The 14,806-nt window shown below is 41.0% G+C and overlaps 1 protein-coding gene across 1 annotated transcript in view; it reads right to left on the reverse strand.

The window, feature by feature from the left end:
- Positions 1 to 2,340: 2,340 nt before the first annotated feature.
- The window catches only part of TRPC1 (transient receptor potential cation channel subfamily C member 1), a 71,824-nt gene continuing 59,358 nt past the window's right edge, over positions 2,341 to 14,806 (reverse strand). Inside the window, exon 13 of the mRNA XM_063442502.1 lies at positions 2,341 to 4,543. Within this exon, the coding sequence (XP_063298572.1) occupies positions 4,316 to 4,543 (228 nt within the window). The 3' untranslated portion in view covers positions 2,341 to 4,315. The remainder of the gene's footprint in view (positions 4,544 to 14,806) is intronic.

Raw genomic sequence — 14,806 nt, forward strand, 5'->3', positions numbered from 1 at the left:
TTTTTTCTTTGAGGGTTCGTTTTATTTACAGATTAGAGGAACCGCCATGGGCACCAGGTTTGCCCCCAGCTATGCCAACACATTCATGAGGAAGTGGGAGGATCATTGTGTGTGGGCTGGTCATGGCTGGGGGGCATCCCTGGTGCTCTGGCGGCGATACATCGATGATGTTGTTATAATTTGGAATGGTGATAGGATTTCTTTTGACATTTTTTCAACATATTTAAACGGTAATAATTTAAACCTAAAATTCACTCCAACATGGGAGAAAAAATCCATCAATTTTCTGGATATAGTCCTGTTCAATGAACAAGAAAAGATACAAACTAGGTGTTATTTTAAACCAACAGATGGTAACAGTTATGTACACAAGACCAGTTGTCATCACCAACCATGGCTGAGAGGAATAGCCAAAAGCCAATTAACTAGAGTCAAACGTAACTGTTCCATACCCCAAGAATTCCAAACTCAGGCGGGCTATATCAAACAAAAACTAATCAAACAAGGCTATAACAAAAATAGCATAGAGAAAGAAATGAGAATTATTGGTACTGGTGAGAGAGATGAGTTACTTAAGGATACGGATAAATCTAAGAGGAATACAACATCTAAATTTAATTTTGCATTTAAGACAAGATTTAATACCCACCATAATGAAATTAAGAAAATATTTCGGAAGCATTGGCCTATTCTCCAAAATGATCCCGTTATGGGACAATTGTTGCCAGACAATCCGAGAATGATTTATAGGAAGAACAAGAATCTGAAGAATATGCTAGCACCAAGTTATATCAAACCCATTAATAAACCAATCCCCAGTACTATCATAAAGGGTTTTAGAGGTTGTAGAGGGTGTGTGGCATGTAGCACGGCCTCTCTACCAGATTCTAATACCTTTCAGAGTATCATCACAGGGAGATCATTCCCGATTAAATCTTTGATTGGCTGCCGCACGGACTTTGTAGTATATTTGCTGCAATGTCCGTGCGGCAAGCAATATGTGGGACGCACCAAGAGATTGCTGAAAGTTAGATTCATGGAGCATCTGAATAATATTAAAAAGCGTCTCACAACCCACTCGGTTCCATTGCACTGTCAATCATGTCCTGCATTTAATTTTAAGAATTTTTTGTGTAAAGGCATTGAATACATCCCCCCTCACTGGAGAGGAGGGGATAGATTAAAACAACTTCGACAGAAAGAAACCTATTGGATACATTGTTTACAGACACTGGAGCCGAAGGGGTTAAATGTAGATATTGATTTGGTTTGTTTCCTTGAATACTAGGGATTTATAGTATCATAATTATTGTTTGAGTTATATGGAGTATTTCTGTTTACAATTTATTTTATATTAACTATTATTAGTGTTTTTATGTTTTATTTATAATTTTTTTATTTATTTTGAGTGCATATTAGGATTATTATTACTATATATATCCTTCAATATTTATGCATTGGACGAGAGTTTCTAAAATCATTGAAAATAGACACTAAATTAATTAAATATGAGGTGATTGTGTTTTTGATGTCATTTCAATATATGCTTTTATGTTTTGATATTGATACTTCTTTCTTTTTTCCAATGCTGAGTGTTAGTCGCAAGATACCGACACATTTTTTCTAAGTATAGCTTTTTGCCCATTGCGCATGTGCATCCATTATTACGGGGACTCACGAAGGCCACTTTACTTGTGGACGCGAAGTTACAGCTGGAACGTACGGAAGTGCGATTTGGAACGCAGACGTCACTTCCGGTGACGTCTTGGAAACCCGAGAAGCGGGAAAAGAATACTACGATCAGCTGTGAGTCGGCAAGTTGATGATGAATCCGGAACCAAGTTCGAACACACCCACCACACCACCAATGGGGATTGAGAGTTGTCTTATATATTGGGACTGTGGGACGAGGGAGGGTATAGCGGGAATTTTTTATGTATGGAATTTGTATTACTATTTTAACCTGAGAGGTCCCTGATGAAGTTCTGATTGAACGAAACGCGTTGGACCAGTTCCTTTTATTGTATCTAAGAATAAATATATTTTTTTCTACCATACTTTGTTCCTGCTCTACCTTTGGTTTCCGGATTTTCAATATCCATCATATCCAGTGGATTCTATGTGTGACCCCCCTACAGGAGTAGGTGGTGGTAATTTCAAAGCGATTTTCCTACCTACATCTTGTGAGTGCACTCAAGAACGTGTCTGTTATTGTTATTGTTGTATATTTGTAACAGTCTTCACTATGTTTTATTAATTTTTTATATAGGTTCAGACAGCGTCTTCCCCTATCTGTGTATCCATTATCAGAGTATTTTAGCAGAGTTTTCCCCACAGAGCAATGTGGGGAAAGCAGGTGCCTACTCTGCTTTAACACCAAGCATGTATTCAAGGGTCGCCGGGCCACAAAGATGTCCATTGTGGGCTGCATGCGGCCTGCGGCCCACAAGTTTGACATGCTTGGTGTAGAAAGTTCGGTGATCTCCCTAAATATTTTTACAGTGGGGATGAAAATAGACAGCTCTCCCCAGTCATGATGATTCATAGAACATTCTATAGAACATTCTATAGAACATTCTACCACAAAATGCTTATGGAGATAAAAAGATCTTTCTGGACAAGCCAATTGAGAAGAGCAAGGAAGCAAGCTGTCTATGGTGGCAGGTTCACATAGGCTCCCACATGTGGTACCAAAGCAGTATGATGGGAGAAATTGTGGTATGGAAATACATGAGAGTTTTGAGAGCTGTCATTCCTGTTGGCAGACAGCACATTTCCCAAACTATACACCAAGAAAAATACTAGCGGTACTGCCCTCCTTCTTACATATTTACTAGTAAGAGTACATATTTGGCATTGTTTGACAGCACTGAGAAGTCATAGACCTCAATAATTAACCCCTTAAAGACACAGTTTCAAAAATAAAATGCACTCATGATGGAAAATTTACGTCATTTATCCTTATTAATTCAATTTCGTTAATGACAGGCCTGCTGTCATTGCTCCACTTCACAGTGCAGATTATGTTCTATCCACTCATTCTTATTCATACGGCAGGAAAATGTTATAAAAACTAAAGGGTATGAGCTACATAAGGATAATAAATGGGAGTTAGGATAAGGGAAATGTTGGGTACCGCCATTCTAAGGGCAAAAGGTCTGTGGTTTGAGTGAAGTGATGATAAAATATTGCAAGTAAAAGAGAAACACATGGAATTCCCGAATCTTTCATAGGTTCTAAAGAGGCGTGCTATTTAAAAAGGTGTAAAAGTGAGCTTATATTGCATAATTAAAAAGGGAAATCTATACACAATGCTTCCTTTTTGAAAATCCCTAATAGTCATATATAAACTAAAAAAAAAAAGCTCATCTCATCCCTGGTAGAAACGAATCCAAAAATATTGATTTCCTTACATTGGTAGTCTACCATTACTGTCTGTACAGCATGCATTGACCCATGTTTTTGTGGAGTTGGGTATACAGTGCATATGCTAAGTAAATATTTTCTGCCCAGATTACTGTGAATTCATATGCCCATGATTAATTATAAAGAACTATTCTGAGTCAAAATTTGAAGTTGAACATTCAGTTTCCATAGCGATTGCTCTACTTTTTGAACTTTGCCTACAGCTGTTTTATACACAACCCATAGAAATATGAACACAAACTAGCATTATTTACTTTATATTATGGTTTCACATAATCACCACAATTAACTGGCATTCTAGCACAGAAAGTACAGCATCTTCATAGCATAGCAAGTTATTCTCCTGGATGCTTTGGAGAAACCAAGATGTGATCTTCATCCACCTGAACTCAAGGTATAAACATTAGATTCATAGCTGTCCACAGTAGGAATCAATTGTCCATAGTTCATTGTTCATTGTCCATACGCATCATAAAAAACTATATATTTCTTAATTTTGTTTGATAAAGAAACTAATATAAACAGCTGACCACAATAATTAGTTGTATAATGATGTAATATGAAAACTAAAGAGGGAATGCACTTTGGGTTTAGTATAATCATGTTTCATTCTATTTTCTAGATTTTCATCACATTATACTAGAAGGTGGACATTTTCTAGATTGTATTGTGAACTGCATGAAACATGTTCTTTTCATTCAGGACGTTCAGGAATGGATATGGATACCATGATGATATTACCTTCTTTTAACATTTAAAATAAAACACCAGATTTAAATAATACAAATGTGCAAACATGACTTATAATACTGTGGGTGGAGGAAACCAACAGTTGAATGCTTTGTAGACAGAATACTCTTAATTCCATTTAAGGAATAATAATATCGACTTAGTTACGTGGATAAAACATTGCGTATTTTGAGGTCCGGAAGCCAAGCAGATCCCTCATTTCATTTCTGAATTTTGAGAGATCTTGTCGAAGCTCATTCAGGTTTTCCACGGTGGCCTGGTCTGTACTTTGCATTTTCTGCCTCATGGAGGTCAGATAACGATGGACAAGACAACACATGACCTTCTGGTAGTTCTCATCTCGTTTTTGCCTTAGACTTTTCCACTCCTATGAAGAGAAACAGGATATATAATACACTTTAATGACTCGCATAGACTTTCACATATATACTGCTTAGTCTATAAAAACTATAAATGCACACATTTTTATTGAGGGTTACCATTAGTACAGGATTATAAGTTTATACCCCGAGAACAGTTTATCTCCCACGAACAGTTCCACTCATCACTTGAGTGGAACTGCTCTGTAAACTGATAGCAAACATATCCCAGCTAATATCAGTTTGTACATAGCATGGTACAGTGTTGGTTTGCTCTTTCTCTGGTGATAAGAAATCTAAATCCTAATAAAGAGTGTTGCATGTACAACTTGGACAAAATTGATCTTCCCAAACCAAGAAGAGAAAGACAGTGCTGTTTGACTGACAATCTGGGGGAGCTAACTGAAAACAAAATGAGCTTTGAAATGTAAGTATAGCCTTACCCTTTAAGCATTCAACAGTTATATAAGTAAACTGAAACAAACAAATGTAAGATGAAAAAAACGTGGATTTGCCTTGATTATTTATAGCCATATTATACATTTAGCAGAGAGGTCTTCAGGTCCGCCATCAGGGGGTGACAACCATGACAACTGGCATGGGCCCGGCGGTCCTGCGCCCCACATTCTCTGTGTACACATACAAATAGCCGACTATCGCTATATGTATGTGCAATTGCAGGCCCCCGGCTACCTGCACACAGCAGAGGGGACCGCAGACCACTCAGTCTTTACTTCCTAGCTGATCTTCTATCTCTAACTCTTGGGAGCCCCGTGGCCATAAGAGCGTTGCCACGTGTTACCATGGCAACGTTCCGCATGCACGCAGGGAAGGCTTGCAAGAGTTAGAAGAGAGGATCAGCTGGGAAGTTAATATGGCGCTGGCTGTGCCCCCTCTGCTGTGTAGAGCACCCTGTACCTTGCACTGAGCCACCGGACCACCGGGGAATGTCATCTCCCCCCTCCCTGGCCACAGGTAAGAACCAGGGTGGGGGGAATAAAATAAATTAAAATAACTGAAAAGAAAAATGCTCAGTTTTCCCCACAGAATGCTGCCCCTATTTCACACAACATTTACACACACTACACAAATACACACTCTGCATTAACTATTATTATTATTATTGCCATTTATATAGCGCCAACAGATTCCATAGAGCTTTACAATATTATGAGAGGGGGATTTAACTATAAATAGGACAAAAACTTACAGGAACGATAGGTTGAAGAGGACCCTGCTCAATCGAGCTTACAGTCTATAGGAAGTGGGGTATAAAACACAATAGGACAGGAAGTAGCAATCAAATAAGGTGGGAGTGAAGCAGAGCTGGGGGAGAGAGTAAAGTGCTGCCCTTTAGGATAAAGCAAGAGACAGGTATGTGGGGTAGAGGGTACTCTGGGAGGCCATAAGCTTTCCTAAAGAGATGGGTTTTAAGGTACTTCTTAAACGATTAAAGACTAGGGGAGAGTCTGATGGTGGTAGGCAGGCTATTCCATAGGAAGGGAGCCGCCCGCGAGAAGTCCTGAAAGCGTGAGTTGGCAGTACGGGTGCGAGTAGCGGACAGGAGAAGGTCACGGGCAGAGCGTAGAAACCGAGAAGGGGCATACCTATGGATCTGTGAAGAGATATAAGATGGGCTAGAATTGTTCAGTGCTTTATAAGTATGGGTTAGCACTTTGAATTGACTCCTATAGGATACAGGAAGCCAATGTTAGGACTGACAGAGGGGTGAGGTGTGAGAGGACTGAGTAAAGAGGAAAATCAGTCTAGCGGCAGCATTCATTACAGACTGTAGCTGGGCAATATGGCTTTTGAGAAGACCAGTCAGGAGAGGGTTGCAATAATCCATGCGGGAAATTACTAGAGCATGGACAAGCTCCTTGGTAGCATCTTGTGTAAGAAAGGGGCAGATGCGGGCTATGTTTTTAAGATGGAATCTACAGGATTTGGCAACATACTGGATGTGAAGCTCAAAGGTGAGGCCAGAATCAAGTATGACGCCAAGACAGTGCGCTTGCAAGGATGGACTCATGTGAATACCACTAACTTGAAGGGAGGGCAAAAGAGGAGGATCAGTATTAGGAGGAGGAAAGACAAGGAGCTCAGTTTTAGAGAGATTGAGTTTCAGAAAGCGGGAAGACATCCAGTCAGTGATGGAAGAAAGGCAAGCAGTGACATGATGCACGATGGCAGGAGAGAGGTCCGGGGAGGAGAGATATATCTGGGTGTCATCAGCGTACAGGTCGTAGTAGAATCCAAAAGAGGTAATACGTTTGCCAAGAGAGACAGCATAAAGAGAAAATAGAAGGGGACCAACGGCAGAGCCAAGACAGGGTGAGAGGAGGAGGTATCATTAGAAAAGGAGACGCTGAATGAGCGTTGGGAGAGATAAGAGGAAAACCACGAGAGGACAGAGTCACAGAGACCGAGTGATTGAAGAGTTTAAAAAAGGAGAGCATGATCAACGGTGTCAAAGGCAGCAGAGAGGTCAAAAGAGGTCACTACATACAGACACTGCATCCCCTACACACACTGCATCTAATGCACACAAACAACACACACTCTGCATTCACTATACACACTCTGCATTCACTAACTACACACTACACATTCTGCATTCACTATACACACACACTGCATCCACTACACACACTGCGTATTCACTATGCACACTATATCCACTACACAAACACATACTCTGTATTCACTACACACACACACTTTGCATCCACTATACACACACACTCTGCATTCATTATAGACACACTGCATCCACTACACACACTGCGTATTCACTATGCACACTATATCCACTACACAAACACATACTCTGTATTCACCACACACACACACTTTGCATCCACTATACACACACACTCTGCATTCACTATAGACACACTGCATCCACTACACACACTGCGTATTCACTATGCACACTATATCCACTACACAAACAAATACTCTGTATTCACTATACACACACACTCAGTATTCACTATACATACACACTACATCCACTACACAAACACACACTCTGTATTCAATATACACACTAAATCCACAACACAAACACACACTCTGCATCCACTATACACACTGCATCCACCACACAAACACACACTCTGCATCCACTATACACACTGCATCCACCACACAAACACACACTATGCATCCACTACACACACACTACATCTTATACACACAAACACTACATCCACTACGCAAACACACACTCTACATACACTATACATACTGAATCCATCACACACACACACTGCATCCACCTCATCCGACTCTGCGTCCACTACACACATTCCACATCCTCTATACACACACCACATTCAGCACACTAGACACTCTGCATCCTTGTGGACGGACTTGGGGGCCCAGACCTTGAGCTGTGTCAGGGGCCTCAAAATTTCTGATGGCAGCCCTGGGCGTCTTCGTTGATATTGGAGGTGGGCTAATGATATTGCTTAAAAATGTGAATTGCTTTAATAAGATGAGAGTTATTACTCAGGTTTTTAAAGACCCATGACTCATATATATTCGTATTTGATTTTTATGCCATACGCAAACTGTAACTTTGGCATTCTTCAGGAGAATTTTCCAGTGGAAAAGTCAGAAAAAATAAGAAATTTTTCCATCATAATCAGCTGTGTTGCCCTACTGCTGCTTTTTTCATTTAAGCTAGTTTAGAAAGCCAAATACAAGGCAGCATTAGCTGTTTTTGAATCCCTTTAAGACTCATATCTAAGGAGGCGTATGTGGAGAAATGATTCCTTGACTCATTCAAAACACAGATGCTCCTATACTGCAGCATCTGGCCCTTCACTATGTATCTGAAATTTTTAGAAATCCACATTCCATCATCCCCTAAATACCAATCATTGTTTGTCATGTGTACACCAGAAAGCCCTTAAAACTTAGGAGGAGATGTAAAGCAAATGTTGTTTTAATTTACAACCTAATAAAATTGCATTTCCTCTTTCACAATGAAGTGATACACTTTCAAAGAGAGAGCTATTCCAGTTGCTGTGAATATTATTGTTTGCAAGGCATCCTTGAAAGGCACTGCCAACTAGCAACCTAAGGGTACATTTTCTCATTTTTTAACTGTTATGATCTTAGTACAGCTAAACGCCCCCTCCCCCCCCAAAAAACCCCAGCCTGGTATGTTTACCAGGCTTGCAAATACACAATGCCAGCAGATACCAAAGAATAGACGGACACTTTGCACTTCTACACTACAGCTAATGTCAAAGTGGAAACAGAATTTCACAGTGACAGGATGACAACTCCTGCAAAAGCACATACATCCCAAGTGTCCCTACTTTAAAGGGACAGTCCCTCTTTTCTAGGAGTTACAAATTGTTGATGTATCTGAGTGTTTAATAGATCTTTACAGCAATAATACTTACTGTATGTTTGATTATAAGACAAGATTTTTTTTCCCGAAAATTGGGGTTGTCTTATAATCAAGGCTAACTGACACTAACTGTGTCAGTTAGCCACATGGCAGACTGATGGGTTGAGTCTTCGGTCTCTGACCGAGGGTACGACACTGGAGGGGGTATGGCAGCTTGCCCTGTGTGCCGCCGGGAGCAGTGACCCTCAGCTCAGTCTGACTTTAGAGTGAAGAGAGAGAGAGCCTACGTCTAAGTGTCTCGCGATTCCAGCAAAATCAGAGCGTTGCCGTGGGTTGTCACGGCAACACTGAGACATTCGTGAGACACCACTCATTTGGTCTGCAGCTCTGCACCTGGCGGATAGAGCTGCCAACCGGATCACAAAGAAGGACACTGAAGAGCTGCCCACCGGACCACCAGGGAGGACACTGAAGAGCTGCCCACCGGACCACCAGGGAGGACACTGGACCACCAGGGAATTGATTAGAAGGTATTTCAATGTGGAGAGGCTAGGTACTAACCCCCCACCCACACACAATGCCACCCTCCCACACAATGCCCCCTATACACACACTGTACCACTCACACAGATACTGCACCCTTGACATACACACACAAATTGCACCCCTCACACTGCTCCCCTCATACACACGCACACTGCTCACCTCACACACACACACACACACACAGCATCCCTCACACACTGCTCCCCCACACACTGCATTCCTTACACGCACATTGCGCTCCCCTCACACACATACAGACACACACACTGCTCTCCTCGTACACACACCGCATCCCTCACACACACTTCACCCCTCACACGAACACCCACTTTACTCCTCACACACACACTGCACCTAACAGCCTGAGCTAGCCGTCTAGACCCCAGGAAAGCCACCCTCATGCACCCAAAAGGTAGGGAACAGGAGGGTGGCTTAAAATGTGTACCTTTTGCCTGTATGTGTGTATGTGTGTACCTTTTGCCTGTATGTGTGTATGTGTGTCTGTATGCGTGCATATGTGTATGTATATCTATCTGTGTCTGTATTTCTATCTGTATGTGTGCCAGTCGGTGTGCATATGTGTCTGTGTATCTGTGTCTGTATATCTATGTTTGCATATGTGTGTCTGTATGGATATATCTGTGTGTGTGTGTGTGTGTGTGTGTGTATGTGTCTGTCTATCTATCTGTGAGTGTATATGTCTGTATGTGTGTGTATCTGTATGTGTGCATGTGTGTGTGACTGTGTATTTGCATGTGTGTCAGTGTGTGTGTGTGTGTCTGTGCATCTGTATTCGTTAATGTATATTTTTATTTTTTTCTCATAGGATAGTCTTAAATTCATTTTTTTCCCAACAAGATCTAAAATTTGAGGGGGTCGTCTTATAATTAGGGTTGTCTTATAATCGAGCAAATATGGTACATTAATGTGTCTTTAAAATACAATAAATGTTTTTGGAAATCAGTCTTTTTAAATAAGATACATTGCTCTTTCTCTAAATTACACTTTAGCTGCATAAATTAAAGATACACAGATAGTGATATAATATGTCTGGCTGTACTCTCCTACTAATACAGGTTGTTTTGTAGCTCAGATACTCACTCAGTACTGTCAGTAGATGAGTGGTGTGTGTACGTTTGATAAGGAAGACTTTTTCTAAATTGTTGGCGTGGCCAAAGAGGCAGGCTTACGGTGCAAGATTCTGCAAAGCTTTTCTTTTTATGCTTTTTGAGCATGCAAAAAATACAGCATATTAAGGAGGCAAGTTATTTGGAAGGACCAGACCAGGAATTTGCGTCAATGGCTTGCTTCATTAATCTCCTCTTCTAAGGATGCGATATTGGTGGGGGTATGGTGACATGATCCCCCAAATTGTTATTCTCTTATATATACTAGTGAAAGACATTTTGTGAAGCACTAATACATTTCACAATGCAGTATATAAGCCAGTTTGCCATTACTGAATTCTAATAATCATAACAAAGTATTTGACCAGGAAAGGTACATTCAGATTACTTTGGTTTCCAAGTACATCCTTGGGATGTTACTATTACCCAATTTAATTGTACTCATTTTATCTACCTAAGAGGGGTGAAGGGCTGAGTCAACCCTGCCCCCCAAGGGTTAACCCACTGGTTAATAACCAATTACATTGTATTAACCCATATCATAAGCTGCTTGAATCTTTTAAAATACTATAATCCATGCAAACATAGGGTGGTCATTTGTACCATATTTTCTGCCCTGATATATGTGTATTTGTTTGCCACCAGAAGGGACTTAACTAATCAAGGCAGTTCCTTCATGATGCCTCCTTGCTGATACTACTCCTGCGGTCATGATACCACTCATACGGGTCTTGGTTCCAGGTGGTATTTTGGCATGGGCGACATTCTGCCACCCCTGATATTACCAAAGTGGGGGGAAAATACAATTGGGGAAAGCTCTCGCATTTCCCATTCAGCCTTTCCGCCAAGGCAGAGTGGGGCGGCATGGCCGCAAATAAATTCAAAAAGAATCAAGAGGAGGCTGATCTGGGACTCAAGTTATGTTCACATTCCCCACTGAAATTCCGGCACTCTGTGATTACTTGCCACTCATGCTGGAACTTCAGTGGTTATTGTACTTACAGTAATTAGTGGCATTGCTCTGTGGTTAAGCTGTCTCCCCGCTCAGAGGACAGGAGCCTTCTTAGTGTCTGGCTCTCTGTGTGCTGTGGCCACCCACAGCCAGGACTATGCAAGCAGTGGTGGAGTCAGTTCAGACTCCACTCCAGCTAGGAGCCACACCACAGCGGAGACAACAAAGGTAAGTGTCATGATTGGCTGTTGTGCACACATTGTGTGCTGCACATAGGACGCCAATCCCTAGCACACAGACATACTGCATCCCCAGCACACACACAGACACACAGTGCATCTCTTGTCTCATTCTACAAGCCCAACACACACTGCATCATCGGGGGGGCAAAGGCAGCATTTCATCCTTGAACCTCGGCAGCAAAACGTCTTGCAGCGGTATATGACTTTTACCCATTGCAACTCAGCACATTCTCATAGAGTGCGTAGCAGCATTTTGATGCCGATTCTGTGCAAACAGGATTCGCTTTTGATTTAATTAAATTCAAGGAGATTCCCAGGGATACTAAAAGCAGTTTCCATTTCTGGGGATGCCCATTCAGAGGTTGTTAAGGATTGCTTTACTCATTTATAGATTTAAAAAACACATTAAATCCATTAACATGAAAGAGGTGCCAGATCACATAAACAAACTGGAATAACTCTGTATTTGGCATAATACTCCAGTAAGCAGGCTACGTACAGAGCCTGTTTGTGACACTGAGTTGAATAAAAAGCCTCACTGACCAGGTTTAATCTTGCTACGTGACCATGAAAACTATTGCAATTATGTTTCAATAAATCCATGTTTACTTGAAAGTGAACACACAGAAATTTCGCTGGGTTGGGTTACCAGTCTTGAGTGTATAGGAAAAATAATCGCTTGTTAAACACACACACAGCAGCTTCTAACCATTTCTGAATATTTTACACACGCAAAGTACATTTAATGGCATTGGTAATAAAAGTTTAATTCCAGGTCTTTTTTTTTTATCTGTACATGTTTTAATGTAATTAATGTAGGGGTAAAATAGAAGGGGTAACACATTTATTCTAACTTGTAATATGCAATTACTAATACTACTGTAAAAAGTTCTAAAAATGAATTATGTAACTACTAGAAGAGTTAAAGAACCAATATGCATTAATAATAATTTAAGTGTTTGTTAACTTTCACTGTTATCTTGGCTAAAATAAATATTAAAGAGACAACTTAATTTCAGTCCCGTCCCCCCACCCCACGCCACCCCAAACCCCCTGTTTTAACCATACAGAAAGGCAATGTTTTCATTGCAAGGTAAAATGTATCTAGTGGCTGCCAGTCAGACAGCCACTAGAGGTGCTGCTGCCAAAATAGCTATTTCAATCAGATGGTCTCATAGAGACCAAGAAAGTGGGGCAAGACGCATTGACTGGCGGGCGAAGGAGAAGTGATAAGTAAAACTATTTTTTTTCTCTTAAAGTTGGGGCCAGTAACCTAAACGGCCACCAGGGCACTATTGCGTTAGAAATACACATTTGTATTCCTAATACTATAGTGTTCCTTTAAAGCACCACTATAGGCACACAGACCACTTCAGCTCAATGAAGTGGTCTGGGTGCCAGGTCCATCTAGGGTTAACCCTACATCTGTAAACATAGCAGTTTCAGAGAAACTGCTATGTTTCACTGAGGGTTAATTCAGCCTCTAGTTGCTGTCTCACTGACAGCCGCTAGAGGCGCTTCCGCGCTTCTCACTGTGATTTTCCCCGTGAGAAGACTCCAACGTCCATAGGAAAGCATTGAGAAATGCTTTCCTATGGACTGATTGAATGCGGGTGCGGCTCTTGCCGCGCATGCGCATTCGGCGGATGACGTCGGAAGAGGGAGGAGAGTCCCAGCGCCAAGGGAGCCCGGCGCTGGAAAAAAGGTAAGGGATTATCCCCTTCCTTCCCCTAGGCGGGAGGGGGGCCATGAGGGGGGGGGGGGGCTGACCCAAAGACCCTATTGTGCCAGGAAAGCGAGCTTGTTTTCCTGGCACTATAGTGGTCCTTTAAAATAAAAATCATTTAATGTTACCTTTAAACTGTTAACCAATGATATGCAAAATAAATTAAGATTGAAAAAATTTAAGTTTAATTTCAAAATATCAGCATGCCATATTAAAAGCTGAGCACCCCTAGAGTGTGAGATAGTGGGGTACATAAAACCCAAGAGGGCACTGGGGATTGGGGATAGTCTCTCTGTATGGTAGAGACTTGTAGTTAGAAAAAAAAATAAGTTTGGGATACCATTTTCATTGTAATATTAGTGATGCCGATTCCATATCAAACAAGATAGTTTTGTCAGATATCTTTGTGTGTTGAGTTATTTGGCAGAAAGCACTAAGGCAAGGGAGCAGGATCTACAGGGGAATATAGAAGAACTGTACTGAGAAATGCAGGACAAAATAGCTTTTTTAGAAAAAGGATACAAGTCAGCTTTAGTCACAGACTTGCTATATGAGCTTCAGTTTTGCAATTCAGTATTCAGTTCATCACATTCACGGTTTAGTGAAAGTATCAAACTCACCCCAGCTGTTCCGACATTCCATTTATTAACCCTCTTTCAGGTACACTAGTATATATATATGGTTTTTAATAACCTTGGATTGCATAGTTTCAGGTTGATGGCCACTGACTGTATTGGTAAAGGCTGCACTAACAATGGCTCATGGCTTAGCTGTTTTAAAATAATGGTGGATCACATTACTTAAAGGGAACAACTTTAGCTTAATGAAGCAGTTTTGGTGTATAGAACATGCCCCTGCAGCCTCACTGCTCAATCCTCTGCCATTTAGGAGTTAAATCCCTTTGTTTATGAACCCTAGTCACACCTCCCTGCATGTGACTTGCACAGCCTTCCATAAACACTTCCTGTAAAGAGAGCCCTATTTAGGCTTTCTTTATTGCAAGTTCTGTTTAATTAAGATTTTCTTATCCCCTGTTATGTTAATAGCGTGCTAGACCCTGCAAGAGCCTCCTGTATGTGATTAAAGTTCAATTTAGAGATTGAGATACAATTATTTAAGGTAAATTACATCTGTTTGAAAGTGAAACCAGTTTCTTTTTCATGCAGGCTCTGTCAGTCATAGCCAGGGGAGGTGTGGCTAGAGCTGCATAAACAGAAACAAAGTGATTTAACTCCTTAATGACCGTGAATTGAGCAGTGAAATTGCAGGGGAATGATCTATACACTAAAACTGCTTTATTTAGCTAAAG

This window comes from Pelobates fuscus, chromosome 2, assembly GCF_036172605.1.
Source record: "Pelobates fuscus isolate aPelFus1 chromosome 2, aPelFus1.pri, whole genome shotgun sequence".
NCBI lineage: Eukaryota > Metazoa > Chordata > Amphibia > Anura > Pelobatidae > Pelobates > Pelobates fuscus.